Raw genomic sequence first — 21429 nt, 5'->3', positions numbered from 1 at the left:
ACAACAGTTCATTCTTGCAGTTCTGGAGGCCCAGCTCTGAAATCAAGGTGTGCACAGGGTCGTTTCCTTCAGAAAGTTCTAGGGGAGAATCACTCCTCACCAGCTTCTGGGGCTGCAGCATTCCTCGGCTGTGGCCCCATCACCCCATCATCCCAGTCTCTGCCTCCATCTCCGTGTGCTCTTCCCCTCTGTGTCACCTCCTCTGTCTCTTATAAGGACACGCGTCATTGGATTTAGGGCCCATCCAGAGAATCTCAAGAGCCTTCACTTAACTGCATCTGAAAATCCCTTTCTCCAGACACAGACACAGTCACACTCACAGATACCAGGTGTCAGGGCTCAGACGTACGCTTTTCGGGTCGCCGTTCAACCCAGGACGCAGGGCACCTCGTCTAACGCTCTAGCTAGGTTATCTCCACGCGTGCAGAGAGCAGGCAAGGGGTTCTTCGGGAATGGATGTTTTGTAATCTCTGGGTTTCAGGTTCTCCTCTAAGACCTCCCTGTGGCATGTGACTCTCCTGCCACGCACGAGCATGAGGTATCTCTAGGAACGGAGAGTGACCTGTTCTATCGCTTCGGAGCACAGAGCCTGGGGTTCCAGTCTCACCCCGTCCCTGGCCGGTTTGTGTGGCAGAGTGGAGTCCGGCTGCCCTCAGGGGTTCCAGCTTCCCCGCCAGTAAAAATCGGCCTCTCACGCTTGCCGGGTCGGGCCGGAGGGCCGCGGTCAGCGGCGGGCACCGGCTGCCGGCGGTCACTACCGGAAAGGCACACCCCCTCCCCGGGCCTGGCTTTTGCGGCCTGCAACACGGAGGCCGGAGCACGCCTGACCTGGGGGCCGACACGGCGGCGATGACCGTCCCGGAGGCTGCCAAGTCTCCCGCCAGCGGAAGGAACTGAGGCCACAGCCGGGTGGAGTACCTGGTTTATTTGTGACGCAGGTGAATCTCAGGGTCGGGGCGGGTGCCGGGCCGCGGGGGCGGGTGTCAGGCGCCGAGCTAGAACTCGACCTTGCAGGCGGGGAAGGCCTCGTCCTGCATGGACACGGTGCTGTTGCTGCCCAGCACGGTGATGCCCAGCGCCTGGTGCCGGGCATGTGTCTCCTCGTACCACTCGTGCATGGCCGCGGAATCGAAGGTGGGGATCAGGGTCACCTGTGGGTGGGACAGACGGGCTGACGGTGAGGGGGAGCACCTGTGACCTCTGGGCCCGGGCCCCTGCTCCACCCTCGGCATCTGAGGCCCTTCTTCTCTGACCACAGTTGCTCTGCTTCCCTTAGCTCTCGCCTGGCTGTCTGCACCCGCCCATCCCTGAGGTCCTTTCCTGTCCCCACGGCACCCGAAGGACCCGGGCCCCTCTCCGGCTCCTCCCTCGCACACACCAAGTTTGCCCTACCTCCGCCCGGTGCCCGGAACCCTCCGTCCTGGCTCCCGACAAGCTGTGCAGTGGGAGGGGGTGCGGGGGGGGGGGGGGGGACAGGGGCTGCGCATGCTCCCCGAGAGGTTGGGCGTCGGCACCTCACACGCCGAATGGGTGGCCAGGCACCTTCAAGCCAGACTTGCGTCACCCTTCAAGGATGTGCCTCAAGGCTTCCTTGGGGGACAGCCCCAGCCCACAGGATCAATTCTCAACTTTCGCAGCTACGTGGACACCTCGCCTATTCCTCCTGGCCAATTCTCGTGACTGGGATGGTTAAGAGCCCAGGAGTCAGGGAAGCGGATCAAACCGGGCCCGTCCTGCACCCTCATCCGGGCTGCTCCAGACGGAGGGGACAACGGGAACAGAGTCCTGAGAGCTGGTGGGACCCGTGAACCTGCCTTCATTCCCGTGGCCTTGGGGACACAGCTCGGGCTCTTTGAGCCCCACTCCCTCTTCTGTGGGCGGGTGAAGGTCACACAGACCTCCCAGGACTAAGTTCAGCAGCAACGCGCCAGGAGGTGTGCGGCCCGACCTCGTGCCAAGACTGTCTGGGGCCCCGGGGTGGTCACGCACCTGCAGGTCACGGTCCCATTGCTGCTTGCCGGCCAGCAGTGCGTCCAGGACAGCCCTCATGCCCTCTTCCTTGCGCTGGTCCTGGCCGCTGATGACGTAACAGAGCGCACGCACCCTTCGGAAGAATTCCTCGTCCACCAGCCGGGCGCTGCTCCCGCTGGGCAGGTAGGCCAGGTCGAGGTAGACGGGGGAGCCGGGAGGGGCTGCTGACCCACCTGGCCGGCTGCCAGCTGACCCTGCGGGCAAGAAGGACGGGGTCGGACCTGAGCTCCTGGGACCCAGGGCCTGGGAAGGGGCTCCCACCTCTGTCTACATCTCTCTGAGTGGCTCCCTCCTCAAGGAGGAGGCCTGATCTCACTATCTTAAAGCTCTCCTTGGCATGGGAAGTTACTCAACGAACTCTGCAAAGACCCCTGGCCATATCCTCAGTGCTTGGACCCCCCTGGCTGGTCCCTGGACACAGACATGCCCAGGGCCAGAGGTAAGGAGGGTAGGAGGAGGCAATCAGGGAGGGCTTCCAGAAAGACGGGGTTTTAGAGCTTAAGCTCCCAAGGCAGCCAGTATCTAGAACAATCTGCTGCTTCTGCGGCATCCATCTGCTCAATTACTCAAAGGGCATTTATCAAGTCCTCCTGGGCATTAGGCACTGGGGACGTGCCAGTGACCCAGACAGACAAAAATCCCTACCCCCAAGGGCAATGGGGAGACAGAGTGGGTGTGGGAAGGACAGAATTGCAAGAGGGAGACTGGACGTGGCATTGCTTTCAGAGCCTCATCCGTGGCCCTGAACCTAGAGCTTACGCAAAGGGGAATGAGGCCACCAGTCCCAGGCGAGTGTCTCATAATCATAATCAATTGAGGACAAATCGGGATCTGAGGCACAGGAAACCGGCCAGATGCTTGACATCTTTGGACCGTAAACACTGCCTGGATCAGGGCATGGGCCCAGAGGGCTGCCGCGGCATCTGTGGGGTGAGTGGATCCCCTAGCTTTGGGCAGGCGGCATCCCTCACTCATAGCTGGGAACAGCGGCGGTGAGGATCTTAAGTCTCAAGAAGAGAAAGCCGCCATGGCCGTGACGAGCCCAAGGGAGACAGGAGCAGCAGAGGCAGAACGGCCAGACAAGGGGAACATGGGCAGAGGCCGCAGGACAGGAGGACGGGGTGGGGCAGGGACCGGCCAACTACAGCAGCGCCTGCTTTTGTAAACGCAGTTTTACCGGAACGCCCTTTGGGTTCCATACGAAGCTGCTGTTCTGCCACGGCACGGAGTCGAGTTGTTGGGACAGAGACCACCTGGCCTGCAAAGCTGGCAACGTTTGCCCTCTGGCCCTCCTAAGACACAGTCTGCTGACACTAGCAGAGGGTCAGTCTGTCCGAGGCAGCGGGAGAAGGAGACCCTCAGGGGGCCAAACGCCCAGGCACACAGGGGCTCGGATGACTCCCAGCCTCCAGGTGCCAGCCTCGGCCACAGGCCTGGGTAGCCACTCTGGGCTGGGGACCCCTGAGCTGCTAAAGCTCACAGGGGCCCATCAGGTGTCTCCCCCGGAAAGTGCCCAACGAGGATAAGAGGGGGCAGCTCAGGGGGGCACCGAGGCTGGGAACTAATGACAAGCCACGGGGCGAGAGAAGCCTGGGACATCGGTCAGCTTCCGGAGGGCAGGGCCACCAAGGCACCTGCAACCGGTGAGCAAGCACTCAGGGACACCAGCTCAAGTCATCACCGCTGCTTTCCCACCACCCCCGGTACTTCCAGGCTCGCAGTGCCCTCCGCCGTGGTCACCGAGCACCGGAACGTGGCAGGGACGAGCTGACACGAGCTGGGGTTCGGTGCAAAGCGCACACCAGGCACCCAAGACTCAGCGTGGCCACGGGAAGGGGAATTAGCTAGTCATCTTTCATACCGACGGCATGTTGGAATATTCTGCGATCATAGCACGCGTACAGAGTATGAACTCGGCAGGAGGACCCCGGGGGATGACGGTGCAGCTGGGAAGCACCGGGAATCCGTCTCCCCTTCCAGACAAGAGTCGTGCTGGCAGCCTCTCCCTGACTTCCAGGAGATCGAGAGAACGGGAACATTTTTTTCTCCTTTTCTCCCATCTACCCCTCCCCACTTCATTTTTCACTTTTTCCCCTTTTAAGGAGCCAGACACGTAAGGACTAAGCCGTTCAAAAGCCACCACATGGACTCGTTATCCTCTATGCCTGAAACTCACATAGCTGTTAACTATACTGGAATTAAAATTAAAAACTTAATAATAAAAAAAAAAAGCCACTGTATATATGGGAGATTTGGGAAAATCACCACCACACCCAGAAAGGTGCAGGCTCATGAAAACAGAAACAGCACATGATAATTAAGCAAAGAAAGGGCGCCTGGGTGGCTCAGTCGGTTAAGCGTCCAACTTCGGCTCAGGTCATGATCTCGTGGCTTGTGGGTTCGAGCCCCGTGTCGGGCTCTGGGCTGACAGCTCCGAGCCTGGAACCTGCTTCCGATTTGGTGTCTTCCTCTCGCTCTCTGCCCCTCCCCTGCTCACACAGGGAGAAATAAGGACCGAAGAAAGTGAACGGCAGCTTGAGGGATTTGTGAGACGCCATCGAGAGGGCCGACATACACATGTGGAGTCCCAGGAGAAAAGGGGCAGAATGATTATTTGAAGAAATCATGGCCCCACGCTTCCCATGTTTGATGAATGGCGTTAGTAAACGTCCAAGAAGCTCAACAAATTCCAAGTAGGAGACACACGAACAGTCCAACTGCTGAAAGAGAATCTCTCTGAGAGACAGCAGAGATAAAAGGCAAGTTTCTATGTATAAGTGTTTATATTAAAAAAGAAGATCTCCATGCAACAACCTAACTATTAACCTAAGGAACCAGAAAAGAACAAAAGTAAATCTGAAGCTAACAGAGGAGAGGAAATGATAAAGATTAGAGCAGAGATTTTAAAAATTGAGAATAGAGGGGTGCCTGGGTGGCTCAGTCAGTTGAGCATCCGACTTTGGCTTAGGTCATGATCTCATAGTTCTTGAGTTCGAGCCCCGCATCGGGCTCTGTGCTGACAGCTCAGAGCCTGGAGTCTGCTTTGGATTCTGTGTCTCCCTCACTCTCTGTCCCTTCCCTGCTCATGCTCTGTCTCTGTCTCTCAAAAATGAATAAACGTTAAAAAAATTTTTTTTTTTAATTGAGAATGAAAACCACAAAAGATAACCAACAAAACCACGAGTTGGTCCTTCAAAGAGATTAACAAAACTGGGGGTGCCTGGGTGGCTCAGTCGGTTGAGCGTCTGACTTCGGCTCAGGTCACAATCTCGCGGTCAGTGAGTTTGAGCCCCGCGTCGGGCTCTGTGCTGACAACTCAGAGCCTGGAGCCTGTTTCGGATTCTGTGTGTGTGTCTCTCTCTGACCCTCTTCCATTCATGTTCTGTCTCTCTCTGTCTCAAAAATAAATAAACGTTAAAAAAAAAAAAAAAAAAAAAAGATTAACAAAACTGACAGCCTTTTAGCTAGACTAAGAAAAAAGCGAGAAGACTCAAATTGATAAGCTCAGAAATAAGAGGGGGACACTACTACCTACTCTACAGACATAAAAAGCATGATGAGAGTACTCTGAACAGCTATACAACCAAGAAACTGCACAGCCAAGAAGAAACATACAAATGCCTAGAAACACAAAACCTACCAAAGACTGAATCACAAAGAAACAGAAAAGCTAAACAGATCTATCATTAGTAAGGAGATTGAATCAGTAATCAAAATCCTCCTGAGCCTGTTTCTACCAAACATTTAAAGAAGAACTAACATCGATCCCTCTCTGACTTTTCCAAAAATACTGAAGAGCAGGGAACACATCCTAAGTCATTCTAGGAGGCCAGTGTTGCCCTGATACCAAGGTCAAAGACACTAGGAAGAAAAGAAAACTACAGACCAATATCCCTTATGAACCTTGATGCAAAAATCTTCAACAAATATTAGCGAGCCAAATTCAGCAGCATATTAAAAGGATCAGACACTGGTCAAGCGGGAATCCCTGGGATGCAGGGATGGTTCCACATATGAAAAATCAACATAGCCACATGTTTGGTGTAGAGATTACTTAAAAATGAAATTAAAGGGGCGCCTGGGTGGCGCAGTCGGTTAAGCGTCCGACTTCAGCCAGGTCACGATCTCGCGGTCCGTGAGTTCGAGCCCCGCGTCGGGCTCTGGGCTGATGGCTCAGAGCCTGGAGCCTGTTTCCAATTCTGTGTCTCCCTCTCTCTCTGCCCCTCCCCCGTTCACGCTCTGTCTCTCTCTGTCCCAAAAATAAATAAACGTTGAAAAAAAAAATTTTTTTTTAAAAATAAAAAAATAAAAAATGAAATTAAAAACCATTTTTTTAATGTTTATTTATTTTTGAGAGACAGAGACAGAGTGCAAGCAGGAGAGGGGCAGAGAGAGAGAGGGAGACACAGAATCTGAAACAGGCTCCAGGCTCCCAGCTGTCACACAGAGCCTGGTGCGGGGCTTGAACTCCCGGACCATGAGATCATGACCTCATGGTCGGACACCTAACCGACTGAGCCACCCAGACACTCCAAAAAATGAAATCTTAAAAAAAAAGAAAAAAAAAAAAGTATGTATGTATGTGTACACACACACACACACACACACACACACACACACACACACGTATGGGCCGCCCAGTTGGCTTGGTAGGTGGAGCATGCGACTCTTCATCTCAGGGTCGTGAGTTTGAGCCCCATGTTGGGTGTAGAGATTACTTAAAAATAAAGTCTTAAAAGGAAAAGAAAAATCAATATAATAGACCACGTTAACAGAATTAATAAAACAACACAATCATTTCAACTGTTGCAGAAAGGCATTTGACAAAATTCAACACTCTTTCATGATAAAAACCCTCAACAAACTATGAATAGCATGAAACTGCCTCAACATAACACGAGCCATGTATGAAAAACTCACAGCTCACATCATACCCAATGGTGAAAGACTATCAGCTTTTTTTCCAAGAGCAGGAACAAGGCAAGAATGTTGGCTTTTGCCACTTAGAGTCAACACAGTACTAGAAGTGCTAGCCAGAGCAATCAGGCAAGAAAAAGAAAATATATCTACGTTAGAAAAGAAAAAATTAGGGGCGCCTGGGTGGCTCAGTTGGTTAAGCAGCCAACTTCGGCTCAGGTCATGATCTCGTGGTCTGTGAGTTCGAGCCCCGTGTCGGGCTCTGTGCTGACAGCTCAGAGCCTGGAGCCTGTTTCAGATTCTGTGTCTCCCTCTCTCTGACCCTCCCCTGTTCATGCTCTGTCTCTCTCTGTCTCAAAAATAAATAAACGTTAAAAAAATTTAAAAAAAGAAAAAATTAAAGTTATCTCTGATCACAGATGACACGCTCTTACGTGTAGAAAACTCTAAGATGATGCGTGTGCGTGCGCACACACACACACACACAAGATCTGTTAGGAAAGATGTATTCAGCAACGTAGCTGGACACAAAACCAACACACACAAACCAATTATGCTTCTATATGCTAATGGTGAACAATTTGAAAAGGAAACTAAGAAAACAACTGTCTTTACAATAGTATTAACATAGAATAAAATACTTAGGGATTAATTTAGCCAAGAAAACAAAATATATGAAAACTAAAAAACACTGCTGAAAGAAATGAAAACATAAAAATTCACAGAAAGGACATCCCATATTTGTGGATTAGGAGACTTAATATCCGCCGAGCCGTTGACACTACCTGAGGCAAACTACAGATTCGGTGCTGTCACGATCAAAGTGCCAGCGATGGCTTTTTGCAGAAATAGAATAACCATCCTAAAATTCATATGGAATCTCAAGGGAGTTCAGGAGGCAAGACAATGTTGAAGAACAAAGTTGGAGGACTCACACTTCCTGATCTGTAAAGTTATGGTAAAGGGACAGTAATCAAGACAGTGTGGTGTTGACATAAAGACAGACACATGATAGGGGCGCCTGGGTGGCTCAGTCGGTTAAGCGTCTGACTTCGGCTCAGGTCATGATCTCGCGGTTCGTGAGTTCGAGCCCCGCGTCAGGCTCTGGGCTGACACCTCAGAGCCTGGAGCCTGTTTCGGATTCTGTGTCTCCCTCTCTCTCTGGCCCTTCCTCTCTCTCTCTCTCTCTCTCTCTCTCTAAAAAGTAAATAAACATTAAAAAAAAAAAAAAAAAGACAGACACATGATAGGCCAATGGAACAGAAAGCCCGGAAATAAACCCTCACGTATGTGATGAGATGATTTCTGACAACGATGCCGAGACCATCAGAGGAGAAAGGACCGTCTTTTCAACCAATGGTGCTGGGAAAATCGGAGGTCTACGTACAAAACAATGAAATTGAACCCTTATTCAGCACCACAGACAAAAATTAACTCAATTTATCCTGGAACAAAATGTGAGCGCTAAAACCATAAAACTCTTAGAACAAAGCAAAAGCTTCACCCGACTGGATTTAGCAATGATTTTTTGGATGTGACAACAAAAGCACAGGCAGAAAAAAAAGCCGAACTGGATTTTACGACGATTACAAACCTCTGTGCGAAGAACACGATCAACAGAATAAGAAGGCAACCCCATAGAATGGGAAAAAAATATTTGCAGATCATATACCTGACAAAGGGTTAATATCCACAATATATACAGAACTCTCATAACCCAACAACAAAAAGACTGCCCGATTCAGAAAGGGGCAAAAGACCTGAACAGACATTTCTCCAAAAAAGGTATACAAATGGCCGACAGCACACGAAAAGATGCTCAACATCATTAATTCGGGAAATGTAAATCGAAACCACCACGACGTGTCACCTCACACTCATCAGGTGGCTACTCAAAAAATAACAAGTGCTGGCGAGGATGTGGAGAAACTGGAACCTTCTTTGCACGGCTGGTGGCATTAATGTAAAACGGTGCGGCCATTGTCGAAAACAGCACAGTGGTTCCTTAAAAACTCAAAAATGGAATTACTGTGTGATCCAGCAATCCCACTTCTGCGAATATACCCCAAAGAGTTGAAAGTAAGGTCTCCACGAGATATCTGTCCAGTCACGTTCATACCAGCATTATTCAACAGTAGCCAAAAGGCAGAAGTAACCCAAGAGTCCATCAGTGGGTGAACGGATAAACAAAATTTGGTCCATCCGTGCAACACGGTATTATTCAGCCTTAAAAAGGAAGGAAATTCTTAAAAACGAAAAAAAGGGGAAGAGAATTATGACACAGGCTACAACGTGAATGGACCGTGGAGACATGACACTAAGTGAAATACACCAGTCACAAAAGATAAATATAGTATGATTTCGCTTGCAGGAGGTCCCGAGAGGAGTCAGATTCCTAGAAACAGAAAGCAGAACCAGAGGGTGCCAGGGATTGGGAGAGGAGGAGTGGGAATTAGTTTTTAATGGGGACAGAGTTTCAGTTTTGCAAGAGAAAAAGGAGCCCTGGAGACCAACTGGTGGGGCTGGTGGCACGGCAATGCGAACGTACTTAACGCTACGGAATTGTGCACTTAGCAATGGCTAAGGTGCTAAATGTCCTGTTAAGAGATCTCATCACAACTACGGAAAACCAGGAAGAAAAGTTACCGCAGCGTACCTAAAACTGCTATCCTTAGGTAGGTCTGCTTACGGGGTGGCCCTGGCTGGAGCTCTGGGGAGCCTGAATTTCAGAAAGGTTCCCACCCCTAAGCGACAAGAGTGGCTCACCGCGCCTGTTTGCTCCGCAGCAGCGTGGCTCAGGCTGAACGCCTGCTTCACCCTTGCTGAGGAGTCTGGGATGTTGGCACATGTCAGGCAGAGGGTGCCAACGCGACCAGCAACACCCTGGGGGCTCAGTCTCTAACGAGCATCCCTGGGTGGACACCACCTCTTATGGGTCACCAGGGCACGCTGCTCGGGCATTAAGCACACGGTGGGACCACACTGGGAGACGACTCTACAAGCCTGTGTCTGCCCCCCCCCACCCCGAGCCCCCCTCCCCGTGCCCCTTCTCTTTGCCGATTCCGTTCTGTATCCTTTTGCTCCAACACAGCTGAGCCAGGAGTAGGACTGCATCCCGAGTCCTGACTGCAACACTGAGCCTGGTGGGGGGGGGGGCTTGGGAATCTCTACGCAAACAGGTTAAATAGACTATTAAAATTAATTTCACCCGTTTCTACTCGCTGTGGCACTAGCGACCTCATGATGACAGATGTGCTCGCGTGATGCTTCCGCGGGTGGCACTGCTTGAATGCCTCGGAATTACAAGCGAGCCAGAGCTTCCATTTTGTAGGAGAAACTGACGCCCAGAGAGGGTGGCAGGCGTGGCTGAGGCCACACAGCAAACAGGGAACAAAGACTCGGGCCGGTAACCCTGCTGTAGGACTCCAGCCCCTGGGTACTTACCGGATGGGCCCCGAGTGGTCGTCTTGGGGACCGAGGACTTTCTGGACAGGGGTGCCCGACCTCCCTTGTCACTGGGCTCGCTCCGGGTGCCGAGGGGCCGACCGGCCCGGTCTCCACCGGCCAGTCCCTTGGTTTTGGCAGTGGTCGCGGGAGTGGCTTTGGAGGCGGCAGTGCCTGGGTGAGGGCGAACCCCGGACTTCCGGGTGCGGCCGTGGCCCTCCGTCAGCCGGGCCTGCTCAGGGGGGAGCACCTCGGGGTCCACCATGCAGATGCTGGGCGGGGTGGGCAGCGGCGGGGGGAACTTGAGGGGCTCGGGCAGCGGGTCACGGCGAGGGACCCCTGCGCCCTCCATGTCTTCATCCGAGTCCGCGATGCCGGGGGCGGCAGGCAGGGGGTCCGAGTCAGACAGGGTGGGCAGGGACTCGCTGACGGAGGTGGGTGGGGTCTCCTCAGCTCCCGGGGCCCCCGCCCGCTCCTGGGACCGGGCACTGCTATCAGAGCTGCCCGGGGACGCGGGCGCGGGCGCCACAGGCACAGCCTTCCGGTGCTCAAACTCACAGGGTGACACCAGGCACAGGTCCACGTCGTGCGGGGAGGCCGATCGCCGTACCCGGGGGCCGCGGAGGGGGAGGCTCAGCCCAGCCTCGCCCGCGGTGGCAGGCGGCGGCGGCAGCACCTGCTCGAAGGAGACGGACAGGGACTCGTCCACCTCCGTGGAGTGTGGGGATCCCACCTCGGCAGGCAGTGACGGTGTGGTCACCGTGGGCGAGGCATCCGGCCCAGCCTCCCCGCCCCGCAGAGGGCTCAGCGACAGCCGCCCGCTGCCCTCCGCCGGGCCCTGGTGGGCTCCAGTAGGCGAGGGTGTACGCGGCCGGGGGGTGCTGGCACCCAAAAGCAGCTCCAGCGTCTTCTCCTCCAAAGTGCCGCCGTCCTCCCCGGCCGGGCTCAGCCCCAGCTCCAGGCTGCTCTCCTGGCTGGGGGTGGCCACCAGCTGGGGGGCGGGGGAGCCGCAGGCCTCTGGCGGCGGCGGGCTGGCCTCTCCACAGCGGAAGCTGGGGGGGCTGTGGGGCCCGTTCTCCGCCGGCGGGACGCCCGGGCGGGGGATATTGGGTGCCCTGCGGGGCCTGGGGGCGGCCTGGGCACCCGCCTTCTTCACGCTGACCGAAGCGGAGGCTGCCCGGCGCACCTCCTGGGGCTGGGTCCGAGGGACGCTTGGCTTGGGGTCCTTCTTCACCTCCCGGGGGAGCCTGGCTTCTTTCTCAGCCCTGCGGGGGGCCTCAACTCGAGGCGGGTCCTTCCGGGCCCCCACAGGGCGCTCCGGGGCAGGCCTGGCCGCTGCCGTTGTCCGGCCTTCTCTTCTTAAGCTGTCCCGGGAGCCCACGCTTTCCTTGCTCTCAGCTCGCCGAGGCCCCACTAGGTCCTGGGGGGTCACCACAGGCTCTCGCAAGAACCCCAGGTGCTGCAGGCGGACCAGGCCATCCAGGAGGCGGGCGGGAGGTGTGCAGCCGGGGAACAGCACGCGCACCACCTTCTCGGTGGGGCCCGCGGGGTGCCACACTAGCAGGGCGCACACGGAGGCCGACGAGCGGTCAGCCCCAGCCGCGGGCGGGTGCAGCACATACATGTCCAGCCGGCCCACGCCCATCTTCTGAAAGAGCACGGTGGGCTCGGCCGGGAGCGGCCCGCGGTTCAGAGTCAGGGGCGCGATGCCTAGCCGGGCCAAGAGGCTCAGGGCCAGCTCCGCCTCGTCCTCGCCGCTCACCAGACGCGAGATGGCCACGCGGGCGTTGAGGAACACGACCCCCAGGTTGGGGGAGATGAGCCTGCGGAGCCTGTCGTCCCCAGAGCCCCCGCCGGCCGCCGCCTCATCTCGCTCGGCCAGCTTGCGCCGCAGAAGACTGTTGAGGCCCGGGAGGCTGTCGGCGCCGGCGTGGGTCACCAGCACGGCGTCCACCCGGTCCAGGTGCCGCACCAGCTTCCAAAAGCTCGACTTGGGGTTGGAGCCACCGTTGACCAGCACGGTGAAGCCATTGACGGCGAAGAAGGCGGCGTCGCCGAGGCCGCCGGGGAAGATGTAGCAGCAAGGCCGGGCGAGCCTGAGGAAGCCCACGGACGCTGGCGGCTCGAGCAGCTCAAAGGGAGACGGGGCCTCCAGCGACTCAGCCACGTACTCCAGGAACTGGCGCAGGCCCTCGGAAGCCGGCAGCTGCACGGGTGGGTTCCACTGCACCCGGAGCGCGCCCTGGAGGCCCAGCACCTCAGGTGCCAGCTGGGCCCAGTCACCGAAGGTTGGGCAGGTGATGGTGAGCTTCGGCAGGTCTGCAGGTGGGGGTGTGGACACCAGAAGATCCCGGATCTACAGAGGGGCAGGGGTGACGGTTAAGAAGCCCCCTGGAGCCGGGCAACACCCAGCGCCTCGGGAAAAGTGGGCAAGGGCCCCTCCATCTTGATTCCTGGGGCTGGGAGAGTCCTTTGGCCGAACCCTCGTCACCATTACGACAAAACCCAGCCATCCCCACGGTCCGCAGAGACACATGCTCCTGACTCACCACCTGCTTCCCTCCCCTCCCCTCCCCTCTCACTCTCCCTGCCCCAAGGCCTTTGCACTTGCTGTTCTCTACAGCACAGCTCCCTCCAGGGACACCTTCCATGCTCCCCACCTCTGCTTTTTAGCTCACCGTCGTCACCTCACTCTCTACAACGGAAAAAGGTGGTTTATCGGCCGGCTTTGTTCATCTGCCACACCCGGACGAAGGACTTTAGAAAGGACCCTACCCAGCTGGGACCTGGAAGCTGGGGTGCCACTCGAGGTCTCTGGGATGTCTGCTGATCTACAGGCCTAGCCTCAAACCACACACCGTCGTGGGTGAGGGAACTGGGGCCCGACAATGGGAGGGACATGTGTCACTGCTGCTGCTCCACAGAGGAAGGGATGGGGTGCAGAGAGGGACAGGTCACTAGGGCCACACAGCCCGAACTCAGAGCCAGGGGAAACAAGACGAGGAGGAGGTGGCTTACCTCTTTGTCCCCTAGGACCTGGAGGAAGTGGCGGGGCGAGAAGCCCCCCGTCTGGAGCAGCAGCTCCCCTGTCCCTTCCAGGCAGGGCCCAGCCAATACCAGCAGCTTATGAGGGGCAGGGTCCAGCAGAAGGTTCCGGAGCTGAGGAAGGGAGAGACTGTTAAAGGCCCCACTCTGTGCCGTGACAAGGTCTACACCCTGCTTTGAGACGGCTCCCAGCCCCAAATCTACATACAACCACCCGAATCCCTGTCCCCAGCCCAGTACTCCACTAGAAGCTGGAAGGGTACCGTCCGGGCCTCCTGCTGAGCCCAACACCCTTCCCCCAACAAATTCCTGCTGCTCTTCCTACAAAGCCAGGCTCCGGGGCCTCCTCTTCCTAGAAGCCCACCATACCCTTTCTGGGTTCCCTGGAGCCCACTCTCTCTCTGGCCCAGCCTCAAGGCCATGGAGAAGAGTGTATCTGTGTCTGGCTCTATCTCCTTCAGAGCTCCTTGAGGGCACAAAACGGAGCATTTTTGATCAGAGGAATCCACCTATACCGGGGTCTCTAGAGGGGCGTCCTGGGCTTCATCTTGGCCATTCTTCCTATGGGTAACTAGGAGAAAGGCATAAGATGGCCATGAATTAGAAGGATTAGGAAGTCAATTCGGGGGCTCCAGGGTGGCTCAGTCTGTTAAGCGTCCGACTCTTCGTCTTAGCTGACGGCACAGAGCCTGCTTGGGATTCTCTCTCTCCCCCTCTCTGCCCCTTCTGTGCTCTCACGCACTTTCTCTCTCAAAATAAATAAACAAACTAAAAAACAAACAAAGAAAACAACAAAAAAAGTCAATTCAGACAACTCCCGGGGGGCCCAGCCAGCGAGAGAGGCACAATATGCAAACGTCAGCCGAGTCCTGCCTTCCTGCCTCCAGACCTTCCTCGCAAACTCCAGTCTTTCCTGACTTCGCCTGTTCCTCCCACCGTCACCTCCGAGGGGGTGACAAGCTGAAGCTGAGGCCATCCAGGGAGACTTCCTGAAGGAGGGGGTGAGGCTGCTGAGTGTCAAGAGAATTTCAAACAGCACAAAGTCAGGGACGTAGGAAGTCAGGACTTGGGATGGTGCCGGTCCCGACAGCCTGCCCCCTGCGGATGACTGTTCCCTACCTCGTCGCACAGGGACTTGTCTGATGGATTCAGGAGGACCAGTGTCTCCAGGGTGTCTCCGCGGTGGTGCAGGCTCCGCTGGCCTGTGGGGGTATTGGGCTCTGTGAGTTTGGGGCTGGGCCTTGCGCACAGGGTCAGGCGGTCCCGGTGTCGAGCCCTGCCTCCCTGTGTGACCCCAGGCAGCCACAAGCCCCTCCGGGACTCTGCTTCCGGGAAACCCCAGCCAGGGGGTCATCTGAGAATCAACAGGCACGTGGTAGAGCTGCGGGTCAGGATGAGGCCAGAACAGGAAACCAGCATTGGCAGGCCTCACATTGGAAACAGTGACAACAAGGCCATCCCTGCTTACAGGCCCCAATTCACAGCAGTCAGCCCTATGGGGGACGTCACTGTCACCCCATATAGGTAAGGAGCCTGAGCCCAGGGAGGGCCAACGAGGTACACCAGGAGGAGGGCAAAACACGGGCAAGGGCTCTGAGGCAGGACTGGGCTCCAAGTGAGGATCAGGAAGTGGCGGGAGAGGCTAGAGCGAGGGGAGCATGGGGGAGCATGGGGCCAGGGAGGCCTCGTGGGCCAGGAAGAGGGGAGTGGGGATGATTCCCAGATCTGAACCCTCGTCTGTCCCTCAGAGCCCAGAGGTTTCAGAAATGGAGCACCAGGCCTAAGGCTAGAGAGGGAAGGACCTTTCGGCACTGGTCAACCTTTATCAGTTTATCACACGCTTATCATCACGTACGGATATTGCCCCATTCCGGTGGGGAAACCAAGGCACAGAGAGAGGAAATGGCCGCCAAGGTCACACAGAACCGATGGGATTTCCAGCCCCTTCCCACCCCCAAATCCTGCGAGGGGTCAGGAAGCCACCAGGAACCGCTGGGACAATGAGGCGAAGGACACTTCCTTCCCCTCCTGCAGCGGCCTAGAGGTGACTCAACGGGCTGGCTGAGGCAAGAGGGGCTGCCGGTGATACCCGGAACCCGCCCACCAGCTGCTCTATTCTGTGGGTCATCCTGGGCCGTGTGGGGCTGGCCCAGGCGTCCCAACCCCTCCCTCAATCTTGCTCCTCTCCCAGCTCCCCATCCACTGAGCACCTACCGTACAGGGGTCACAGCCACAAACCATACACAGTCCCTGCCACACGGGGCCCACACTCTACCCTCCAGACCCACTCAGCAGCCCCTCGCTTTCCAAATATCTTCTCACCTTGCCTGGGCCCTTCCCTCCACTTGACACATCAGCCCCCAGATGCCTCTCATCCAAAACGCCCACTTCCTGGAGGTCTCCCTGTCCCCCACCCCTCAGCTGCCTCATCTGCAAAATGGGGACAAAAATACGAGTTCCTGCCATGTGTGGACTTGATAACCAAGGGAGTTAGCAGTGCTGGTCGGGGCCCAGCCCTGCTCCAACTTGACAGATCTCGGCTGTATTGTTACTGTGGTTGTTTACAGCCATACCCGAACCCTCCCCCGTGCCTGGCACACAGCTGGCACTCAGAGAACACCTGCCCAATGAAGGGGAGCGGCTGGGACATGGGGGGGTCTCCAGTCTCACCTTTCACGATGCTGGAGAAGGTGGCAGAGTGCCGGGACACGAAAATCTTGAGCTGCTCATCAAGGCTGCAAACGCCAGGGTCAATGTCCCAGGACCGGATGCCTGTTGGGGGCAAGGGGGGTGGTGGCCGGAGAGGTGAGGCAGGAAGTCAACTAGGCTCCCCAGCTCCCGCAATGTTTCAGTTAACTAGCATCTGGCAGGTGGGAGCCCTCCCAGCCCCTTCCCCTCAACCTGCCCCTGTACGCAACAGCCTGGAGACTCAGAACCACCTAAGGTGCCTCTGGCGCTCTCTCTGCATCCGCACCAAGGGACCCAAAGCGTTAATCTGGCATTTCACAGAGAAGGTTCACAACATCAACAAAAGAGCCCCCAGCTCCTGAACAGTCATCTGGTCCCCTCCATCATCTCCCCACCCCCACCACTGTCACACAGCCCCTTCTGCCCTGCCAGGAATGTTCCCACCTCCTGGCCTTTGCACCAGCTCTTCCCGCTCTCAGGAGGTCCTTCCCTCTGTCTCCCGACCCACCCTTTAGGCCCTCAGCGCTTCGCATCCTTCTGAGCACTCCTGACAGCCTGGGAGCTTCAAACTTGTCCTCACCCATTTTGGATCCTGCACCCTATCAGACTATTAGCACCGTGAGGGCAGAGCTGAACCTGTGGTTTCCACACTATCCCTGCGCACGGGGCGGGGTGGAGGTGGGGGAGGACATGGGCACAGACGACGACATTCCCAAGTACGCAGAGATGTGCGCTGCCTTTCCATTTTGCAGGCGCCAGACCGAAGGCCCTGCCCATCTGAATGGGGGGGGGGGGGGATGAATGCCCTCCAAACACGGTGTGGGGTGCACGACGCCTGTGCCAAGTGGCTGCAGGTGAACCTCGCAGGTGCACCTACATGATTCATCTCCCCAGATGCCAAATCCCTTGGGCGGGCTGCGCCCGCCCACACCCCAATTAGCACGCTCCTTGTGGAGCAACGGAAAGTGGGCCCCGGGGCTCCAGGCCCAGTCTCTCCATCCCAGCTCCTCCCTCCGGGACATCCAAGCTGCTATGACCCGGGGCTTCGAGGCGACCCCACCCTCCCCTCGGCGGGCCCACTGGGCGGGAAGCCGAGCCGTCGCCCGTGTTGCCCAATCGCGCGGGTCCCAAAGCCCGGGCCCCCGTCCCGTCCCCGGGCTACACCCGAGGCGGGGCGGGGCGAGGCAGCCCAATCCAGGCCCGGGTACCGCTTCCTCCGTGCGCGCCCAAGGCTTCTGCCCGCGCCGTAAGCCTAACCGTGAGGAAGACCGAGCCTCTGGGCCCCCAGGATCCCGCCGCCGCCCATCGCCTCCCCGCCCCCAGCCCGGCCGCCGCCCCCCCCCCCCCCGGGCCGAGACGCGCGGCAGCGCCCGCCTCTCGCACCCCGTGGCCCCAGGCCAACCCGACCTCGTTCGAGCTCCTCCAGCACATAAGCAAGCAGCCCCGAGCACCCGCACTCGCCGCCCACCACGAGCAGCAGCGAGCTAGGTGCCTGGGTCGCCCCGGGGCCCGCCGCCGCCGCCGCCATCTTCGCGCCGCACTGACGCTCCGAGCGCCCACCCCACTGGCCCCGCCCCTTAAAGGGGCCGTACCGGAAGACCTGAAGACCCCGCCCGGAAGCCCCCTCGCCCCTCGTGTGCCACCGCTGGCCCCTTCAGGTCTTGGGAGCTGGGGGGGCACCGAAGTGGTTGACAGGCTCTTGGGCCTCCGCTTTGACCACCCTTCCCAAGTGATCATTCATTCATTCATCCATCCATCCATCCATTCGTTCATTCAAGAAGCTTTGACTGCATGCCCACCACGTGTTCTCAGGGAACTCATCACGTAAGAGTGGGCCCAGTGAGAACCAGGCCCACATGCCCCTAGGTCCCTGGGTCAGGGCTTGAACAGAGAAAAGAGAGGTATCTTACAGCTAGGGCTTTAAGGAATGTGTAGGAGTTTGCTAGGTATGAGTGGTGGGGCAAGAGCATTTGAGGCAAGTTAGAGCATGTGCAACGCTTTAGAGGTAGGAAAGTACATTTGCGGTTGGGACACATTCCAGAGCACTCTGGGCCCTGGCGCAGGGTAACACGCTTGCACCTATGTGTCAGGCATTTTTCTCCATTAGCTCAATGAATAAACCTATGAGGTAGGTGATGTTATCATGGTCGTTTCAGAGAAGAAGCAGGCTTGCAGAGATGAAGTCATGAGCCCCTTAAGTAGAGAGCAGAGAGCTGAATCCAGGGGAGTCTGATTTTAAATCCAGTCTGCAGCAGGTGCCGACTGCCTGCCTCACGTCGGTAGTAACCCTTCCTCCCCAAACAATCGCACCCAGCCCTTTTAACTATGGTGGTCACTGCTTTAAAAAAAAATCATGTTGCACCAAACTTTCTGACAGTCGCCTGTGCCCAGGGAGGGCTGGGCCGTCTCTCTTGGCGCTGAGGCCTCCATCTCTGGAGGTATACAAAACAAATCAAGACAGAAGTGAAAAGGCCTGGGAAGCAGGATTGGCCTTCTGCTGCCCTTCATTATCTGGGGTCGTTCAGCCCAACTTCCTCCCTGGTCAGTGTGTAACAGTCACTGGCCACGTGCTGTCTCATGTTCTAGTACTCCACTTCCTCTCTCTCTTTTGGCCCTGGCATACTTCCTCTACCCTAGTCCCTCCTTCTTAGCTGCCTCCCCGGTGTCCTGGCTGCCTGTGATTTCTTGTATTATTGCTTTGAGCAATAATAGGAATGGGAGTGTCTCTGTCAGGCTCCGTCTCCCCTACTAGGCTGGGAGCTCGTTGGAGGCCAGGCCGGGCAGAGGGCCTCTCTGGACCCCCAGCCTTTTGTGGGACAAGGCTGAACATCCTGCAAATGCATCATAAGGCCTTGTGGAATGGGGATGAAAAGCCCATCCCTCCACCATTCATTTATTCCTTCACGTGTAGTGATTAAGTTAGGACTTGAACCCAGGACCTTCTGACTGAAGTCTATGCTCTTCCTTCTGCCCAAGGCTGTGAGTTATGGTTGTTGCTCATTAATTCTAGTTTGTCTTAAAGGGCCCTGAAGTGTGAGAATGTGTCTTCACCAGGGTGTCTGATTTGGGAGGAAAGGTCCTCTCCAAGGACTCTGGGGGCTGGTGTTCTGAGTGTTCTGGAGTCCTGAGGATTTCCTGTCTCATGATGCCATCCAGACTGGGGACCCTCGTATGGGGAATGTGGGAAGCAACTCCCCAGAGATGAAGCATCTGGGGATCATTTCTGAAATCCCAGGCACAAGACTAAGGTCACTGCCCTCCTGCCTTTGTCCCCACCCAGCTCCAGGCCTGTTTCTAGGTCATCCGTCCCTAGAGGGATCAGATAATAGCATTTGTGGGGAAAATGGAACCCTTAGCCCTCAGGACTGATGGACATTCTTGTCTTCTCACCCTGGCAATTCTTTTCTCTTTTTTTTTTTTTATTTATTTTTTTATTTTTTTTCAACGTTTGTTTATTTTTGGGACAGAGAGAGACAGAGCATGAACGGGGGAGAAGCAGAGAGAGAGGGAGACACAGAATCGGAAACAGGCTCCAGGCTCTGAGCCGTCAGCCCAGAGCCCGACGCGGGGCTCGAACTCACGGACCGCGAGATCGTGACTTGGCTGAAGTCAGACGCTTAACCGACTGCGCCGCCCAGGCGCCCCAATTCTTTTCTCTTTTTAACATTTTTTTTTTCTTGAGGCTTAACATACACATGGTCAAGTTCACAAATGTTAAACGTGGAGGTTGACAAGGGCAATGACACGCCAGTCAGGATCTAGGACATTCCCAGCTCCTGGCAGTTCTTGGGGCTCTCCAGTTGATTCTCCCCTCCCCTGCCCCGACCTCTGTCATGATAGGTGAGTTTTACCTGGTTTCGAACTTCACATTAAAGGGGATCACAGAGGGTATGTGTTCTTGGATCTGGCTTCCCTTGTTCCCCATGTTACGGTGAGAAGCTGGCGTTGCCCCTTTTCATGGCTCTGGAGTATTCTTGGGTACCATTTTTTAACGTTGTGGCAAAACACAAAAAACATATAACCTATCGTTTTAAGGATTTTAAAGTCTGTCATTCAATGACAGTACATTTAGTTCCCAGTGTGGTATAACCTTCACTTAATACCAGCTCCATAAAACTTTCATTGCCTCACTAATTGTTCATTTCGCCTGTTGGTGGACATTTGGGTTGTTTCCAGTTTGGGGCTATCACGGATAAACCTGTGTTGAGCCTTTTTTGCACCTGTCTTACGGGGACTATACCTCATTCTCTCCCAGTAAATGCCTAAGGGAAGGATGGCTTGGAGATGGGGTAAGAGACGGCCAGACTGCCTGCCCAAGTGGTCCGTGAGGGAGGCCAGACCACTTCCATCCTCGGCAACCCTTAGGTTTCAGGCATTTTCTTGAGAGAAGGAGAGAGAGCTCGAGGGCGCAGGGGCAGAGGGAAAGGGAGAGAGAGAATCTTAAGCAGTCTCCATGCCTAGCACAGAGCCTGACGCGGGGCCCGATCTCACAATCACGAGATCATGACCTGAGCTGAAATCAAGAGTCAGACGCTTAACCGACTGAGCCACCCAGGCACTCCAGGTTTCAGCCTTTGTAATATTTGCCTGTCTTCCCTCCTTCCTCTACCCCTCTCACCAACCCTGTACTTCAGCATCCATTAAGTGTACCTGTCGAGGACACTAGTTCTGGGCGCTGGGGAGGGGAACAAAACTGCTGGTCCTGGGTGCACAGGGCCGGGACTGGAGGAAGCCTAAGGTCCCCGAGGCTGTGTGCTTTATGTATTGTTAATTTCATCCTTGCAGCAACGTGGGGCAAAGTCTCTGAGTAAACACATTAAAAAAAATTTTTTTTGACGTTTATTTGTTTTTGAGACAGAGCATGAATGGGGGAGGGTCAGAGAGAGGCAGACACAGAATCTGAAGGAGGGTCCAGGCTCCGAGCCGTCAGCACATAGCCCGACACGGGGCTCAAACTCAAGGACCGTGAGATCATGACCTGAGCCGAAGTCAGATGCTTAACCGACTGAGCCACCCAGGCGCCCCTCTGAGTAAACACATTTAATAAATGGGGAAGTGAGATTCAGAGGGGTCAAGGGACAGATTCAGTGTTCAGCACCCTGGCCAGCATGCGAACACAGGACAACTGACTCCAAGCCCTGAAACAGTTATTCATTCATTCACTCATTCATGTGTTCATTGATCTGCTGAGTAAATACTTCCTGACAACTTTCCCGTGCCCCTAAGAGGTCTCAGTCCTGGTCCCCAAGGAGACCTCAGTTTGCAGGAGGAAGAGCTGTCCACAGATGTCCCCTAGCCCTGTGG

The 21429-nt window shown here is 55.9% G+C and overlaps 1 protein-coding gene across 1 annotated transcript; it reads right to left on the bottom strand.

Moving 5' to 3' along the window:
* Positions 1 to 910: 910 nt before the first annotated feature.
* Positions 911 to 17685, bottom strand: MAP1S (microtubule associated protein 1S). Its single transcript, XM_043586978.1, has 7 exons — positions 17533 to 17685; positions 16108 to 16209; positions 14557 to 14639; positions 13411 to 13551; positions 10393 to 12748; positions 1990 to 2225; positions 911 to 1151 (listed from the first exon to the last, which is right to left on the bottom strand). Exons 1-7 carry the CDS (start codon positions 17651 to 17653, stop codon positions 996 to 998), a joined length of 3195 nt encoding a protein of 1064 aa, XP_043442913.1. The 5' UTR covers positions 17654 to 17685; the 3' UTR covers positions 911 to 995.
* Positions 17686 to 21429: the final 3744 nt, after the last annotated feature.

The sequence above is a fragment of the Prionailurus bengalensis genome, chromosome A2 (assembly GCF_016509475.1).
Source record: "Prionailurus bengalensis isolate Pbe53 chromosome A2, Fcat_Pben_1.1_paternal_pri, whole genome shotgun sequence".
Taxonomy (NCBI): Eukaryota; Metazoa; Chordata; class Mammalia; order Carnivora; family Felidae; genus Prionailurus; species Prionailurus bengalensis.
Note: the sequence above shows the minus strand (reverse complement) of the source record. Positions and strands in the feature narration are given on the sequence as shown.